Consider the following 17,482-nt stretch of genomic DNA (forward strand, 5'->3'; position numbering starts at 1 on the left):
CATGTAAACAGTTGCTTCCTGGCCCCTCTGCAGAACACAGCGCAAATCCCTGGACCGTGAGAACACCCGATCTGCCAGGGGATCCCACGGAGCCATGGGCACCAGCCCCGCTCCTAACACTAGCTGACGTCAGGGAGTGCTTTATCTGTGCCTGCCCCGGACACTGCCCGGCTGGCCTCGTCCTCCCACTGGGAACCTCCGCGAGAAAGGGGCTGTGTCCTCGAGTGACAGATAAGGACAAGGAGGTACCATTAAGTGACTGGCCTGAGCTCACACAGCTAGTAAATAGTGGAGCTGCTTTCCAACCGTATCAGCTTGGCTCTGGAGAGAGGCCTTCCGAACGACTCTGTGGCCAGTGGACTCACCAGAAGGCCATCAGTTCATCTGTTCGTGCATCGTGGCAGGGAAGCAGGGGGCCCCCTAGAGTGAGGGCTTCTTAGGCAATATTAACATTTTAAAAAAGTGTTTTTATTGATTTCAGAGAGAAAGGGAGAGGACGAGATAGAAACATCCATGATGAGAGAAAATCATTGATCGGCTGCCTCCTGCATGCCCCCCACTGGGGATTGAGCCTGCAAACTGGCATGTGCCCTGACCTGGAATCGAACTGTCACCTCCTGGTTCATAGGTTGATGCTCAACCACTGAGCATCAAACACTGGCTGGACTTAAATTTTTTTCCATTGATTTTTTTAGAGAGAGAGGAAGGGAGAGGGAGAGAGAGAGAGTTGCATCCTGCAACCACCCCACTGGATCGAACCAGCAACCTGGGCATGTGCCCGGACCAGGAATCAAACTGTCAACCTTTCGTGCATGGGACCATGCACAACCAACTGAGCCACACCAGCTAGGGCCTCTCGATGCAATATTAATTAATGCTTTTAGGCCCAACAACAATAATAATACCTGTTTCATAGGGTTATTGTGAACATTAAGTTAAATAATGCACAGAAAGTGCTTAGCACAGAGCCTGACAAGTGATGGGTGATCAGTACCTGCTAGCTATGACTCCTTGTATTGCAATGATGACTAGAGAAATGCTTCTCATATAGCATCTATTCAATTGGTCAGCCAGCTCTGTTGATTTAGCCTCCTATTCAGCTCATCAATCTCCTGCCCTTTTTGGTGGTGACACATTCCAGGCAAAACAATGACCTTTGAATTCGTCCGTCTCTGTGCTTTCCTTCCCGTGGCTGACGTGGACGCGGGAAGTGGGAGAGGGTTATGGGCTTGCACACGGAATCCGGCTCCCTCTCCACTCGCTGTGTCATTTCAGGTGGACCACTCAACATCTCCAAGTCCCAATTCCCTGGTGTATAAAAGGTGGGCACAATAATACCTTCTTTATATGAGGTGGAGGGGAGAAAAAATGAAAAAAATGTATGTGCCGCTTTAGATACGAGGGTTGGCATATGCTCAGTGTGGCATATTTCATTTTCCAAAGTGATCACAGCACCAGCAGTATTTCCAGTCCCTCATGCTCTTCTAGCAGCTCGTCATTTCCACTTGAAGAGACAAACTACTCTGCCCTGCCCCCACCCACTGGAATCCGGAAGGCCCTCATTAATGCCTTGACAAATAGAAGAACAGTCTAGATGTGGCAGAAGTGATGCTGCTCTGAGCCCAGGGCATATAAAAGGCAATACATCTTCTGCATCTCTCTCTCTCTCTCTCTCTCTCTCTCTCTCTCTCTCTCTCTCTCTCCCTTTGACACCCTGAGGCTGTCACACTGGACAGACCACACAGGGAGAGATGCCCCAGGACTCCCTTAGCCTTTTGAGTCCCTCATTCCTACAGCTGAGCCAAGCAGAGATGAATTATCCACACCAAACCCTGCCTAAATGGCAGAATTCTGAGCAAAATAAATGGCTATTTTATGCTGCTAACTGGGGTAATTGTTACATAGCCATGGAAATGGAATCACCCAATGCCATATTGTCCCTTCCAAATAGTGCGCACTCTCTGCAGCCCTCAGTTATCTTTCTATAAAACAGCATCGGCCAGATCACATTCTTGCTTAAATATACCTTTTCCAGCTCTCAACATCCTATTGCTACGGGACAAAGGCCATATTCTTTGCACAGCAGCTCAGGGACCTAAAGGGCCCCCAGCCTCTTCTCTACCTGCCCTTGCAGACTCGAGCTGTGTGTCCTGAGCATGGCCTGCTGTTCCCTCTGCCCTTCAACCTCAGTACTGTCTCAGTCATCCGAGTTCTACTCACGTGGCACCTGGTTTTCGACCCCTCTCCTTTCCAGGGGTGGGGAACCTTTTTTCTGCCAAGGGCCATTTGGGTATTTATAACATCACTAGAGGCCCGGTGCATGACATTCATGCACTGGGAGTGGGGGTGGGGGTGGGGAGGGGAGTTCCCTCAGCCCAGCCTGTGCCCTCTCACAGTCCAGGACCCCTTGGGGGATGTCTGACTGCCAGCTTAGGCCCGGTCCCCACAGTCAGACATCCCCTGAAGGGTCCTTAGTGCTGCTGTGGCTTCTGTCTGAGTGGCACTCCCCTGTGGGAGCGCACTGACCACCAGGGAGCAGTCCTGGGTTAGCATCTGCCCCTGGTGGTCAGTGTGTGTCATAGCGACCGGTCGTTCCAGCATTCTGTTGATTTACATATTAGCCTTTTATTATATAGGATTCTCGGGCCATATACAAATTATCAACTTAAAACTTAGCCTGCTGTATTTGGTCAAACATTTAATTGACTCACCCCTAATGCTTTGGCAGGGCCAGACCAAATGACTCTGCAGGCCTTGTACAGCCCATGAGCTGTAGGGTCCCACCCCTGCTTTAGACCAACAGGACAATCTGTACAACCCATAATTTTGACATTTACCATACATGGTATTGTGCTCCCCTCTGGTCTTTTCACCCAGACTATGAGCTTGGAGGGGAAGGGCAGGCACAGCATCTTACTTCTCTTTACGCCCTTCATTTAACACAAGATGAGTATGCTGAACTAGTGTGTGTGTGTGTGTGTGTGTGTGTGTGTGTGTGTGTGTGTGTGTGTGTATTGCATTTAAGCGTATTCTGGGTGTGAATTATTTACATCACGAGTTATCTGTGATGCTGTGTACATCCTGAGAATCCTGAAGAGCCAGCTGTTGCATGTGGTCTCCACCAGACGGTGGTGAGTGGCATTTCTCCAATCCCATAGCTCACCTGCAAAAGGGACCTGCATTGGCCATCAGCCCTGGTCCCCCTGGGGAAAGGACCCTGGTCTGTTTGCACCTGCCATCCTGTTGCTATGGCCATTCCCAGCTCAGCTGTGCAGTCACAGGGCTCTGAGGCTCTCCAGGGAAGTCAGACATCTTCCACGGTGACCTCACGGTACCGGGGCCGGCCCTCCCGGCTCTGCCATCGGGAGAAACCCCAGCTCCCCGATCCAGAACAGTGCCTTTGCGGAATCTCCTGGCTCTTTAGACACACAAGTCAGACTCGAGGCTCCGCTTAGGTGACTGCCGACTGATCCACAGCACACCCACCACCGCTCAGGGCCCTGATCACCAGGCAGGGAGGGTGCAGGCTCTGAAAAGTCCTGATGCCCTCAGCGTCGGTACAGATGGCCCACGCTGCCCAGAGAGTGCCAGGATGGCTGCGGGAGGGCCCAGCTCGAATCTGGCTCTGCTGGCATTTCATGTGCGAGTGGGAAAGTGCCCGGGGTTTCTCTTCTGGTTTCTGCCAGCTGTGAAAAAATAAAAATCATGATAGCCACCCCTAGGCCATGCTCACAGCACAGAAGACACACGCAGGCTCTTTAGAAAAAGGGCAGCACGCACAGGGCGCGGGATGCTACGTGGAGGCTGCACATTTGTCGGCCGCTCGTGACTGCCCAGAATGACTCTACGGAAACAGACGCGGGCAGCGCTGCTCTGCTTGCTGGTTACCAGGAGCCTCCACAGTGGCCCTTCACCTTTCCCTTCGGGCGCGGACGGTCCTGACTGAGAGGCACGGATGGCTGGAGCGGCGGCCGGTGTCTGCCGTGTCTCCTCTGGTTTATGGCTGATGCGCGGCAGTTGCACGTGCCTGGCGAGCTGTGACGGGTGTGAATTCAGTGGTGAATGATGCGGCCGAGGGAAAAACGGGACAGGGCATTTTTATTGACTAAGATATAAACTATTACGTATTGTATAAACGACTGACATGTGAAAATTTAAACTAAATTTTTTAAATTAAAGAAGTTTCATTATTGACATTAAATTTTTTTTTTTTTAAAGTAAAGACACTGACAGTTACTGCCTCTAACTACCTTTCTTCCAGGTAAAATCATATTGAGAAAGTAGCCTTGAGAGAGAAGAGGCAGGAAACTCCCGGGTCCTGTGTAGGCCCCTCCCAGCGGTTCTGGGGAGGATGGACCTGGACAGCAGCTGGCCCTGTGGCAGGGGAGGAGCCCTGAGAGGTAGTAGAAGGGGAATGAGTCCGTCTGCGCTCTCTAAATGTGTCCCAGCTGTGGGACTGCCCCCTGCAGACGTGGTGGAGCCTCTGTCTGTTCTCACGGCCACCTTGGGGCTGGGACTGCAGGGCATGGCTGTGCACCATCTGCCAAATTCTCTCCAAATGCTGAGGCGGTGGCAGGGGGCAAGGAACAAATTGTTTCCTGTACCAGGTGACTTCAGTTAGACTTAAACGGAGGCTGCATGGCATCATGGGGAAATCTTTGTGTTGAGTCAGCTAAGCGTAGGCTCGCATGCTATCCTGCCACTTCTTTGGGTAAGCGTGGACCGTGGATCATTTGCTTCATCTCTTTGCCTCTCTCTGCACTTGCTCTCCTGAGGACCAAATGCAGTGATTGATAGAAAATGCTTGGCACACAGTAGGTGTTCAGTTCTCAGTCTCCCCCCCCCCCCCCCCCAACTGGCCTTCCTTCAGGGCAGGAATGGTCCAAGCAGTCTGCACCCTCTGGCTCCCCTCCAGCATCTGAAATGTGCTGGGCACATAATTGATTTTTGGTAATAACCTGACAAGTGACGCGCAAACGGGGCTTCTGTCTACGGGCTGTTCCTAAAGCTAAATATTTAGAAAACTCTGGTGGACACCCTACAACATGGAAGTGCTAGGGACAAGGGGAGGCTAAATGCCATCCACAGCCTGGGCACAGTCAGATGCGCATCGAGCTGGATTACGCCAGGAAACTGTGTTCTTCTCTAGGCCACAGGCTGGGACACTGAACGGAAAACCAGCCCCTCCGTTAGAGCTGACAGGCTTTCTGGGAACAGGGCAGGTCCGGCCAGGGTGGGCCCGAGCCGTCTGCTGGGCCATGGGACTGTCAGGTCCTCGGGACCCCAACGTCATCATGACATTCGTCACCAATTCGTGCTCGGACAGGCGACTTGGAAATGCCACCATGCGCTGGGGAGCTGGGGGACTGCGCTTGGCCATGCCTGACACACGTTGCAAAATTTGGCCTCTTTCTTAGCCCCAAACCTGAACACCTCCCAAGGTCCATGGTCTTAGCTCTCAACTCCTGGGTAATGCTGTGGGGAAGCTGGGTGGCAGCACAGGGTCACACCCTGGGTTTCAATGAACTCCCCTCTTCCGCACAAAGAGAGGTGCCGGCGGAGGAATCTCCCTCATGAAAAAGCAAGTTGTAGGAAGTAGCATGGTCTTATTCTCTAATATTCATCCATATATATCTGTGTTCCTATCTATTCGGTTATATACAATTGTTAACAATGGTTAATAATAAAGATTTTTTATTGTTAATCCTCACCCGAGGATATTTTTCCATTGATTTTTAGAAAGCATTGGAGGGAGGGGGAGAGATAGAAACATCGATGTGAGAGACATACATCAATTGGTTGCCTCCCACATGTGCCCCAACCAGGACCAGGGATGGAGCCTGCAACCGAGGTATGTGCCGTTGGCTGGAATGGGACCCGGGACCCTTCAATCCGTGGGCCAACGCTCTATCCACTGAGCCAAACCACCTAGGACAATCATAGGGATTTAGAGGAGTGGCTTCTATTTTGTAGACTTCCATACCATTTGACTATTTTTTATAACAAATGTGCATCCTTGGCATATTTAAAAAAATATTTTACTTTTGTTTCCCTGAAAACAGTCACTGAAAATGCAAGAAACTTGGAATAATTCACATGTAGCTCAAATTTTAATGCGCATCTATTCTGTGTACCAGACGGTATTCCTTCCCCAGACAGAGGAGCTGACGGACACTCATGTGACAAGAGACAGCCTGAGGCAAGGGCTGGAATAGATGCCACGACCTGTGGGCTGGCATTGGTGGAGGGCCTACTGTGTGCAGGCACAGTACAACTCTTCTCCCAGAGTTGAGAGAATGAATCCTGCGGGTTGACTCATCCAGCCATCAAATAGCCCAGCTCCAATGGTGCCTGTCAGGTCCACCCAAGGATTTCATTTGACTGAAAAACACAGACATCTCTGAGCCACACGTTTGAGCCTGAGAGCGGGCCCTGGGACAGGTCTGCCTCTGGGTCCCTTCTCCCCACCAGGCACACTCTGTGTGATAAACAGTCAAGCTGCTCCAAATTAAATCTGTATCTTACAAACAAGCTGCCGGCTTTCGTCCAGTCCGTCCAGGACAGGCCTTCTGCCAGAAAGAGCACGTTTCCAAAAAGAGCCTCAAAATGTTACTTTTTCCAATGAGCCAGGTGCCTATCAATTCTCTTTAGAATTATTAAAAACAAAAGCAAGCTGGTGAGCCATTAAAAATAAAAGCTAAGCAGAGTCCTAAGCCGCAATGGACTGTAGGGAGAGCAGGGGCTTGGCCAGAAGCAGGCCCGAGTGGGATGGTGGAGCCCAAGGACGCACCACACTTCTGTGAGGCTGTTTGCTTATCTGCAACTCAGGGCTGAGGAAGGAGGATAACACCACCTCAGGGCTGTTAAAGGGAAGTACTATTCCAAAGCCAGCTCAGGGCCTCCCACCCTCCCTCCCTCCAACAGCCAGAGGGTATCATGAGTTTCCCGACGGGGAGGGCCTCCCTCCGGGCTCCACAGGGAAGCGTGGAGGGGACAGACTGGTCCAGGGAGCAGGCTCGCCTGGACATGCTCAGGACTATTTCTCCTTTTGGACCTCACTCCTCACGAGGAAGAGCCTGGGCAACCCAAAGGCATCGTCACCCCTAGAGTGCAGAGGTCCCAGCCCAGGACTCGGGGCAGAGACCAGCCTGCCTTCAGGGTGCAGCCACAGGGTTACCACTTGGAAGAACTGCACAGAACCGTGGTCTCGGGGTGCACAAGGAGCCAAGAGAGAGGCCGGAGCTCAGGGCGCCCCCCACAAGCTGCAAGCACAGGGAGATGGGCACCAGCTTCGAGGGTCCTTGGCTGAGACCCAAAGGCAGCGAGGCTTCCAGCTGTTCCTGGAGGGGCGCTGGGAGGGGAGGCCGGGGACTGCAGTGTGTCCTTTATGCCGCGCCAGTCACATCCGCATGCAGCAGAGGCCTGGGGGTCCCCACAGAGAACCCCTCTGGGAGGAGGCAGGACAGGTCAGAACCCAAGCAGGTAGGAGCTTGCGCTCGGCTGACGCCCAGCACCTTCCGCCTGTCCCTGCCAGTGCACAGCTCTGCGTCCTGGGCTCAAATATGCTGCCACTTCACATCACTCTCTCCGCTGAAGGAGGCAGGCGCTGAAGGAGGCCCGCTCGGAGGATAAACAGAGGGCGCCTCCTCCTCCCCAGCGGTGTCCCCTGGAGGTCACTGTCCCCTGGGGGGAGGGGGGGGAGCCTGCACCCGAGGGCCCTCACAGGGTCTACTGAACTTGACCAGTCACCAGGAGACCCCTTTCTGCCAAAGCCCCGCCCCCCTTTCCTGTGACCCTGAGACACTAACAAGGCAGTGACATCTTCTGTGCCCATCCTGGGGCGCAGGCTGGTCCCCCACACTCTGGGCCCAGGCTGCTTAGATTAATTCCTGAGTGACAGCGGCCACTGGCAGGCTCTGGACCCAGGAGCCCCAAAAGAGCAGCCCAGAGGAGATCAAAGTGGCCCTGCCTCCCGCCGGCCCTGGCTCCTGTGCTTCCTCTGTCCTTTTGGTGTGGAGAAGCCAGGAGGGGGCGGGTGGGGGAGGGGGCGGGCGACTCACTTCCTTGTCAAATCCAGAGCCTGTTGGTGGAAGCAGGGCCCACAGGAAGCAAAACAGCCAGCGAGGCTGCCTCCCAGCAACAAAGTGAAATGAAACTCAGCACACATTGATGGAGCACCCGGGGCGCAAGTTCTTTGGAAAAAAGAGCAAGCGTGAGGGCAAGAAAAGCTATTTCATCCTTTTATTATACACAATATTAAGGCACAAGTTTAAGCAGCAAAGAACAGGAAAATCTTTGGCTGACCCACAGTATCGGCGCTCTCTGGGGGACACACTCGTGTTCTTGGACCCCCCCTCCACCCCCACGCGGTACACAGACCCATCTGGCCGTGCAGCCCTGGACACCCAGGTCAGGACAGAGCGGCAGACTAACATGCCCACCTGTCGCACCAGAGTCTGCTGGAGAGCACAGCACGCTGCCCCCAAGCACAGCGACACACACGGAAAGGCGGTGGCACCGGTGCGGTCCGAGTCCTGGCCGAGGCCGCTGCAGGCACCTGCCCTTCTCACAGAATTCCACAGGCTCTGTGCGTGCCTCGTGGAGGAGGAGGTCCCACTGTCACTCCTCAGAGGGAAAAAACACCTTCACGCAAAGATAACCACCATGGATACATCTGCATACATTCTGTTCTGTAATAAATACTTACAGGCAGGTGTCTAGATGTGAACAGAATCCTAGGCAAAGTCACATGTAAACACACCACTGGGCGTCAAAGCTTCCGGGGCTGACACAAGAAAATGCGGTATAGGTACTTCATTATATTGAGAACAATATTTTAATTCTGCAACGAAGCAAAGTTTCATGACAAACACCTCGCTCAGAGCATAACATGACAATAACATGCGCTAAGTATACACGGCTTTACAGGGCACCTACCGGAGCTTAAACCAATGACTACGCGCTCACATCTGTGTGTATGCGGAGATGGGAGCTCATACAAGGCACGGCGAGAGAACAGATTTAAACAATGGATCCACTAGGAGTTACAGACTCATGACGGCTGTCCTCCTAAGAAGTGGTCACTTTGAGGGGCTCTTGGAGTCCAAAGACTCACTCCAAGGAACATCTTAGGGGTTTTCTTGTGTTTTTTTAAAGCTAAAATGGTGTGACTTACCTTAATCACACATCTTTATTTATCCAACTGAGTGAATGACTTGGGATTTCTTCCAAACCTAAGTCCATCTTCAAAGGACGAAGCGTTCTATGTCTAAGGACACTGACATGAACACGCCAGTCCCAAAGCCATACCAACAGAGGGTTCGTTCACACCAAGTTCTCCTTGGGCAGCGTGGCCGTGACCAGGGCAGAGTCGCCCAAAGGGCTGCCTTCTGAGGAGGGTGAGTGAGATGACACACTTGGATCTTCTGGATTTTAAGAAGAGAAACCCGACACACCACCTTACAGTCAGACCTCATATGTGTGCACCTACATATACATGTGTCTTTATACATCGTTACATGACTAAACAAGAGAAGGGTTTTCCACTTAAAGGAAGAGAAGGAAACTGCTCGTTGATTCTGGAGGAAATCCGCGTACTGAAATGCTGACCTTTCCATGCTCCCAGCGGATCAGCTTCTGGCAACTTCTTTTTTTTTCTATTTTTTTTTCCCTGGCAACTTCTTAATTCCTCTGCCCATTTCCCATGGAGCCACATGTCAGAGGCAAACCCATTCCACTCCTCACGCTGAATGAAGATGCTTTAAGCACACTGATGAACTAACCAGAAGGGAGAAAAGGAGACCAACATGTATATATAAAGCATAGACCACAATGGCCTCCGGTTTGGGGTGGGAAGAAGCCAACCATGGGCTGGATACCCTCTGGCTACTGACAGCCTTCACCATTTCAGAACCCTGCGGGCTCCCGCTGGCCATGACCGTGTGCGCCTTCGCTCAGGAGCGCAAGGTCATTCGGAGGGCACAGAAGCGCGCTCCACGGGCGCCAGTGCCGAGGCGCAGCGGGACTCTGGTTTTGGAAAACACACCTCCTTGCCCAGCAGAGCGCCCCATAGGATGTGCGCCAGCTCCCTGCCTGGACACCTTTTAAACCCCAAGGTATTCTTCACCGTCCTGGGAGCCCGGCCTCCCCTGACAGCTGTGCTCACATCGGGCTCAGAAGGCTGCTGCCCGGGGAGAGCTCGTCAGTCCAGCAGCACTCGCTGTGTAAAGGCCACTGCATCGTGAGGACCCAGGTGGCTGAGGGTAAAGCCAGGAGAACCAATCGGTCTCTGGAAGGTGGGCTTCTCTGCAGGGGGCGCCCTGACAGCCTCTCCCCTGAGCAACAGAACCCCGAGCTGTTCCTGTTCACAACTCATCTGGAGCCACCGTCTGGATATCCGAACCAAGCCCCGTGCAGTCAGGTGCACCCAGGAGCCCAGAGAGCAAGCCTGCAGGGCTGCAGAGGGAGGCGCTGCTGCTCTGGGTCTCCAGGCAGAGGCCCGTCGTGCATGCCTGCTTGGAACGGCTGAACTCAACACCGTGGTCAGCCAACATCGAGAGGAAAAAATGCACATGCCCTGAAGTTAGCTGCTGGAATCCGGCCGCACCTCCTAGTCCGTGCAGCACCCCGGGCGGCACACAGAAGCTGCCACCCACGTTCAAGGAGGAAGCAGAATTGCTCTGCACGTCTTCGCACAAAGTCAAAGCCTTGCCCTTCCTGCGATAGGCCTGCGAGCTCCATAATCAGACACCGCCGGGAACACCCACCAAGTCCAGACCCTGCGCAATGCACACGTGCTTCTCAGGTGGATGTGTAGCCACGCTTATAACGGGACACTAAGAGCTCCATCTATGCCAAGGGTTTATGGGCAATGCTAGGCGCTCTGGGCCCACTCCTGTTTTCTTTCTTTCTTTTTTAAAAAATCCTCACCCGAGGATATTTTTCCATTGATTTTTAGGGAGAGTAGAAGAGAGAGGGAAAGAGAGAGAAACACTGATGTGAGAGAAACACACCCATTGGTTGCCTCCTGCATGAGCCCCGACCAGGGCCCAGGCTGGGGAGGAGCCTGCAACCAAGGTACATGCCCTTGACAAGAATCAAACTCGGGACCCTTTGGTCACCAGGCTGAAGCTCTACCCACTGAGTAAAACCGGCTAGGACCCTCGTCCTGTTACTTAGCTCCTGAGAGTGGGGCAGCTGCGTGTATACACACACACACACACACACGCACACACGCACACACGCACACGCATGCACATCACAGACGTGGGGGAGAGCGGGCCAAGATGTGGCACCAAAGGACAGTAATTATCCCTCCATCAGACGCAGTCCAGCCTGTGACGAAGGCACAGCTCCTGTCCACATTCATGGTTCAGATCCAGGTAATCCTGGCGGTGAGGCTCTGGGAAGGGACTCAGCCTCTCTGACGCCCCGTTTCCTCCTGTGAAATGGGAATAAATGTGGCCCTGCTCCCGGGTAGCCTGCGGACTCACTGAAAGGTATTGCCATGGCGCCAGCATACAGTCAGCACTAAAAACCAGAGATGCTATTATTTCTTCTGAAAAATCAAATGATAACACATTGCAAACTGCCCAGAACATAGAGTGGGTGCTGAGGACAAGCACGCAGCATGGCTTCAAGCAGGTTACAGAGATGAGGTGTCAGGGGCCCTGGCCTGGCAGGAAATCTCCCATAAGAGTTCTTAAAGCTATAGGTCCCTTATGTTAGGGAAGTCTTGGCAGGTTAGAAAACAGATCCACAAAGACCACAGTGCAACTGGAACGTGGTGATGTCCCTGCTTGCATTCTGACAAAAACACGACGGGAATGTGTGCCAGTTGGTGCTGGGGATGCCACTGAGGTGTGTTAGAGCACGGAGACCAGGTCTGGGGGAAACTGGGCTGTGGCTCTCGCCCTCACCCACTTCCAGGGGAGCTGCCCAAGTTTGGGGTAGCCCAGACATGGGTGGGGATGGGGCTGACAGAGGCGACTTGCCTTCCTATCTCTAGATACTTTCTCTCCTTCCTGGTGCATCCCAACATTAATCAGGCATCAAAATGTCCTTAAGAGAGTCAGTTGCCATCTACTGACCCTCATCACCCACAAAAAGTGATGAGAACAGAGACTGGAATGGGGATCCTCTGCCCCATGCACAGCAACCCTTCCCTCACTAAGGGGCCTCTGCGCCTTCTCCTCACACGCCAGGGCATTTGGGGAGCTCCTCGCCCTGGCCGCTGCGGCTACCCCGGCTGCACAATATTCAGCGACGCTTAACCGGGGACGAAGGAGGTGGCGGGACACGCAAGCTCAGGGCGCAGGCAGAGCAGCTGGGGGGTCACACCGGACGCCAGGCCCCTCTGGGCAAAGCACTGGTTTCCTCCCTCCCCTCCGGCCTACACTTGTCATCCTTCAACCTCCTTATTTTGGGGAGGCTGTACCTCCACCCAGGTTACACTCTAAAAACCAACCCTCAAGTAAGCCAGCCAAGCAACATTTCCTGAGCAGGGCCGCCTCCAGGCTTCACTGAGGTGGTCTCAAGCCGGGGCCTCCCTCTCTTTCCTGAAGTGAGCATGAGGCGTGTGACCTGGAATAACAGCGTCCCGCCGCCAATGCGGACGCTGAGGGAGAACGGGAGAACGGCCTCAGGGCTGGAGCAGCTGCTCCTCTGTTCTGACCCAGCACCTCCTGGATCTGGGATGAAAGCCTCCCGTCTGAGGGGTGAGATGGAGACTGTCACACACAGGGACACGGGCCCCCATCTCCTTCCCTCCTGGCTCTTTAACACGATAGTCCTGTCTTTCATGTTAAAAAGACAGACCTAAAAAATCAGACCAAGCTGAAGGTTGCCAAGCAAGTTCATGGCAGAGTGGAGAGTGGGGAACGTGCTCAGGAGCCACAGGTCCGAGAAAGGGGACAGGGTACCCGCACAGGGCGGTCCCAGAGGCCATGAGTCCAGGGCCATTCGTTTCCTGGCGTGCCGTCCTGAAAGCCTTACCCTGCAGAGCCAAGAGGCGGGAACGCCAAGCTCCGTGCAAGAGCTGAAGTGAGGGAGAAAAAAGCCAGGGCTATGCTCCTCATCCTCACACAGTGGTCACACTGGCCCTGGGCCTCCCGCCTCGCCAAAGCTCACCTAGTGCACAGTCAGAAAGGCAGTAGCAGCTGCGGGGGAGACAGCAGCCAGGAGGCCAGCCTAGGGCTCTGTCCCGCTGGCCACTGAGGAACACAGCAGGAATGCTGACAGTTCAGACACCGCTCTCGAGAATCCCAGACCTACTCTGCCACGTTTCACTTAAAAATGAAGAAGAAGAAGAAGAAGAAGAAGAAGAAGAAGAAGAAGAAGAAGAGGAGGAGGAGGAGGAGGAAAGAATAAAATGAAAGAAAACAGAGCAAAGACAGAGATGAAGTCAGGCAAGTCGGGGAGGATAAGCACCAAGATCAAAACGCTCCCATTCTGTTCAGAAAACACCGCCTCAAGTCCACACAAGCTAGGAAGCCCCACCATCTCCTGCAAAACCCAAACCAAGCCGGTCATTAGACAAGGACCGGAAGGTCGCCCCTCCACATTTCATCTCATCGTCACAGCCACACACATTCACAGGACACCCCCGGGGGGCACAGGTGGTATTCATTACACCCAGAGGGGCTCCCAGAGACTTCTAGGAGGTTCTTAAACAGATGCTAGAGGGCAAGGAGAAGGGGGGTATTCCAAGGAAGATTCCGGTTCAGGTTTATGTGTTTATAACCAGAAAATGGGTGTACACAGACCCTCCCCATGAGATACATTTTCTGTACATTGGAAAATTCCATTTCTTATTTCTTCTTCGTTTCCAAACCTACATGCATTGTCTCTCTGCCACCATAGGCAATAAAAATCCATAGCGTTCACTCCATCTTCATTCGTGTAGGTCTCCTGTTTTTTTTTTGTTTTTTTTTAAAACATTTATAGAAAGTGTTCTTACGAATCTGAAATCTTTATCAGTTCCAATCATTCCTGGTTTCCCATCTACCACCTTCTCGATCGCTCTCCTTGCTCGTGCCGCTCCCTTGGCCACCCTCCTTCTCCTCCTCCGCTTGTCACTGTCCCGGCACGACGTTCCTCAGGGACACAGCGCTAGATGAGGACCTCCATCATCTCCGCGTCCGGGAACTCGGGCTTGTGCAGCAGGCTGCTGGCGCGGCCTTTGTGGTCAGGCGACTTCCCGTGGCCAGGAGAGCTCTCTGCCAAACACAAGAGAAGCGTCGGCAGCCCGCTCCTCGGTGCGGGCACCGGGTATCTCTGTGGAACCCTTTCAGACACCACCCTCGCCCCCAGGGCCTGCAGGCAAGGCTCCGAAGCCTGGCTCACGTGGGGCAGGCACTTCTCACACATCCCTGTCTTCCTCGGAAAAGTGCATTCCAGGAATTAAATCTCAGAACAATGGCAATGCTGGACATACTTATCTATTCTGTAGGATGAACAGTTCATTTATGCCCCAAATAACCCCACACTTCCTCAAAAGCATTCCTGCAGAGACCCATCCCCATGACTAAGATGAGTCCCCGTGACAAAGCCAGGTCTACTCTTTCCTGGACGCTTCTGGACTCCTCGCAAGCTCAGTCCTCCCAAGCCGTCTTCTCTTAAGTGTTTTTGGGTGACCCATTAGCACCGGCCTGAGTGCAGCGCCAGAGTTCCCCTCCTCTGCAGTTAAACCTGCCTTGTCCTTCAGGAAGGAGGCACCCCAAATTCTGAATGAGTAAGGCCCCGTCCAGGTATCCCAGCCTCGGAGGCACCTGGTGCCTGGTACTGCCGCCCCCCACCCCCCATACCTTGGACCACGTCTATTTCTGCCCCTTGTAGGAAAGGGCTGGTTACAAAGCACGGTAATAAATTAGGGGTGTCTACGCACATTGCATTCCATAAGAGCGCACAGCCTAGGTGTATTGGGGAAACCATAATCATAAAAAACACCCAGAGTGAGAGCTGCCCCCTCCCCAGCTCAACAACGGCTCCCTCTCTCAGGCCAGGGAGCTCCAGGGTGCTTCCCTACAGCGTAACACATCAGAACATCTTACCCAGTTTCTCTGCGGTCCCTTTGGCCGCTGGGTGTTTCAGGACCGGGCTGTTGGAAGGGGTCACACTCAGCCGGCCGCGGGTGGGCAAGGAGGCCATGTTGGGCCAGAAGAGTTCGGTGCTCTTGTCCGTCTGGGTGCTGCTGTCTTTGCTGCCCGTCTTGGCGTGGGCGCTGCTGGCCGACGTGGCGGACGCTGTTGGGGCCGGTGCTGTGGCGGGCGGGGCGGGCAGCGCGGGGGTGGAGGCGTGCTCGTGGTGCTCCTTCCCCAGCAGCAGCCCTGAGGACGGAAGGATAGCTTTTCAATGCTGTTTGTTAATACAAACCAAATCCCTCATCTCGGGGATCATTTTCTTCTTGACTCAGGACTCACCAAATGCACTTATAAGCACTGACTCTGTGCCTGACCAGTTGAGAAGCACTGAGGAAATTTAACAATGGAAAAGACCTACACCCCTCCCTAAAAATGTATAGCTGTTTTTAAGGAGTTGCAAAGCAAACGGATTATAATCTAATATGATAAACAGTAGGATAAAATGACTCTAAAGTGGCAAGAGATACCAGTAGCCAGTGTCGAGGGTGGGGGATTCTGCAAGGCTGTCTGGAGTTGATGCTTGCTCCGCCTCACGCAGGGCCGGGGAGGGCTGGCCTTGAGTCGTGGTTGTGGGCTTTAGAAAAACGGAGTCCTAGGCATGGCCCCACTGGCCTGCTGTGCTTCTGAACGGCCCACAGTTCCACCCGTCTTGGCACTGGATGGTCTCCCGCAGCACCGGGGTCAAATACAACCTTGTGTCCAGGTCAGACCGACACCCAGGAGACCCAGCAGCTGAGAGCCACGGCCCCGAGAAGCAGGAAACCAGCCGGGCCCTTGGGAAGAGCCACTTCGGCCTCTTCTCGCGCGGGGCCCATGGGGCCCCGGGGTAGGCAGGCTGGGGGCAGGAGCAAGGAAGCGCTCGAGGGAAAAGGCAGGCATGGTGGGCAGTGCTTTCCCTCCTCCTCAACGTCTCCCTGCAGCGCTGGGCAGGACAGCTCCGTTTTTATTTAAATAATGAAACACGGCACACATTCAGAAACGTGCCAGCACTCCGAACACTAGCCTATAGAAAATGCGTCAGCACAGTCAACTGCTTGTTCATGCGGCCGAACCAGCCAGCAATTCATACAATGTCCTCCCCAGGGCCGTCGGAGGTGCCATTCACAGCAACACAGAGCAGCTCGGTGTGCCCAGCTGCGTCCTCCAACGGAACGTGCCTCTTGGTGGCTTGGATGTGTTGTTAACAGAGGATTCCATTCAGCGGGTGGGGCCTGAGGCTGCTTCTCTAACAAGCTCCCAGGCGAGGCCGGTGATGCTGGTCCACCGGCCACACTCGGAGAGGCCGGGGACTTCGCACACGTCACCTCCCTTCGTACGTCACAGCAGCGCTGAGGTAGGCCCCGTGTTAGTCTCTGCTTTCCGGACACGGAAACGGAAGCTCAGAGAAGTGAGCATCTCACAGCTGAGAAGGCGCAGAAATGGGATTCAAGCCCAGCTGTGCCCAGCTCTACCCCAACCTGTGTTCTTCCCTCCTAACCAGCTGCAGGCTGACAGGGATGCTCTCGTGGAACTAGGTCACTGGCCAGTCATCTCACCGGAGCCCTCGCCATCAGCAGGGCGTACACTGTCACCCCCACCCCCTTCCAGGGCCCGTTGGGCAAGAGATGGTGGAAGCAGCGTGGGGACTGTGCAGAGGCCGTGTCTGCTGCCTCTGCCCCGCCTCTCAGAGAGCCTCTCTGGTTTTGTGACGCGTGGACACCAATGACAATGGCAATAATGGGAGGACACAGTGCAGAGAACACAGCAATTCTTCCTGCAGACGGGGTCCTCTCCCAGGCCTGGTGTAGACCTGCAGATGCCAGGGACACAGGCACAGAGACCAGAGAAACGCCTGTCTGGCTGCATGTTGCAAACGGACCTGGGCAAACGGGCCTGGGTACCAACTCTCGGGCTCCCTAACTGTGTGGGGAGCTAAGTGTCCTGTGGGGGGGGGGGGAGGGAAGGGGGGGCGCCTTTGATGATCCCAGCTGCTGTCCACCCGCATCCTCTTTGAAGTGCTGTCCTCAGCGCGCAGGGGCTGCTGAGGCCACCTGTGGAGGCACTTCACTCAGAGATTCTGGCTGGGAGCCTTGATCCCCCGACTCTGGCAGGTTCATACTGGAAGCTCTTATCCCCTCTGGCACGAAGCAGCCAGGCTCCTCTGGGGTTCTGTGCTGACAAAAACTGGCTCTCGGCTCCACAGATAAAGAAAACACACTCTGACCCAGGGAAATGCATCAAAGGAGGCCAGACCCTGCAGCTGCCAGAGTGCGGCAGGGGGGGCCAGGGGGGAGCACATGTGTCTGGGAATGCTGCCTGCTTCCTCTCCAGACCCAGCGAGCCGTCGACAGGCTGGCCCTCGC

The 17,482-nt window shown here is 54.1% G+C and overlaps 1 protein-coding gene across 11 annotated transcripts in view; it reads right to left on the reverse strand.

The window, feature by feature from the left end:
• Positions 1–13,719: 13,719 nt before the first annotated feature.
• The window catches only part of AMOTL1 (angiomotin like 1), a 150,577-nt gene continuing 146,814 nt past the window's right edge, over positions 13,720–17,482 (reverse strand). For all 11 annotated transcript variants that reach the window (XM_036324649.1, XM_036324654.1, XM_036324653.1 and 8 more), the window contains 2 exons: positions 15,051–15,326; positions 13,720–14,216 (listed from right to left, as the gene is read on the reverse strand). In XM_036324649.1, coding sequence (XP_036180542.1) covers positions 14,110–14,216; positions 15,051–15,326 — 383 coding nt within the window. In that variant the 3' untranslated portion in view covers positions 13,720–14,109. The remainder of the gene's footprint in view (positions 14,217–15,050; positions 15,327–17,482) is intronic.

The sequence above is a fragment of the Myotis myotis genome, unplaced genomic scaffold (genome assembly GCF_014108235.1).
Source record: "Myotis myotis isolate mMyoMyo1 unplaced genomic scaffold, mMyoMyo1.p scaffold_m19_p_10, whole genome shotgun sequence".
In the NCBI taxonomy this organism is placed as follows: Eukaryota; Metazoa; Chordata; class Mammalia; order Chiroptera; family Vespertilionidae; genus Myotis; species Myotis myotis.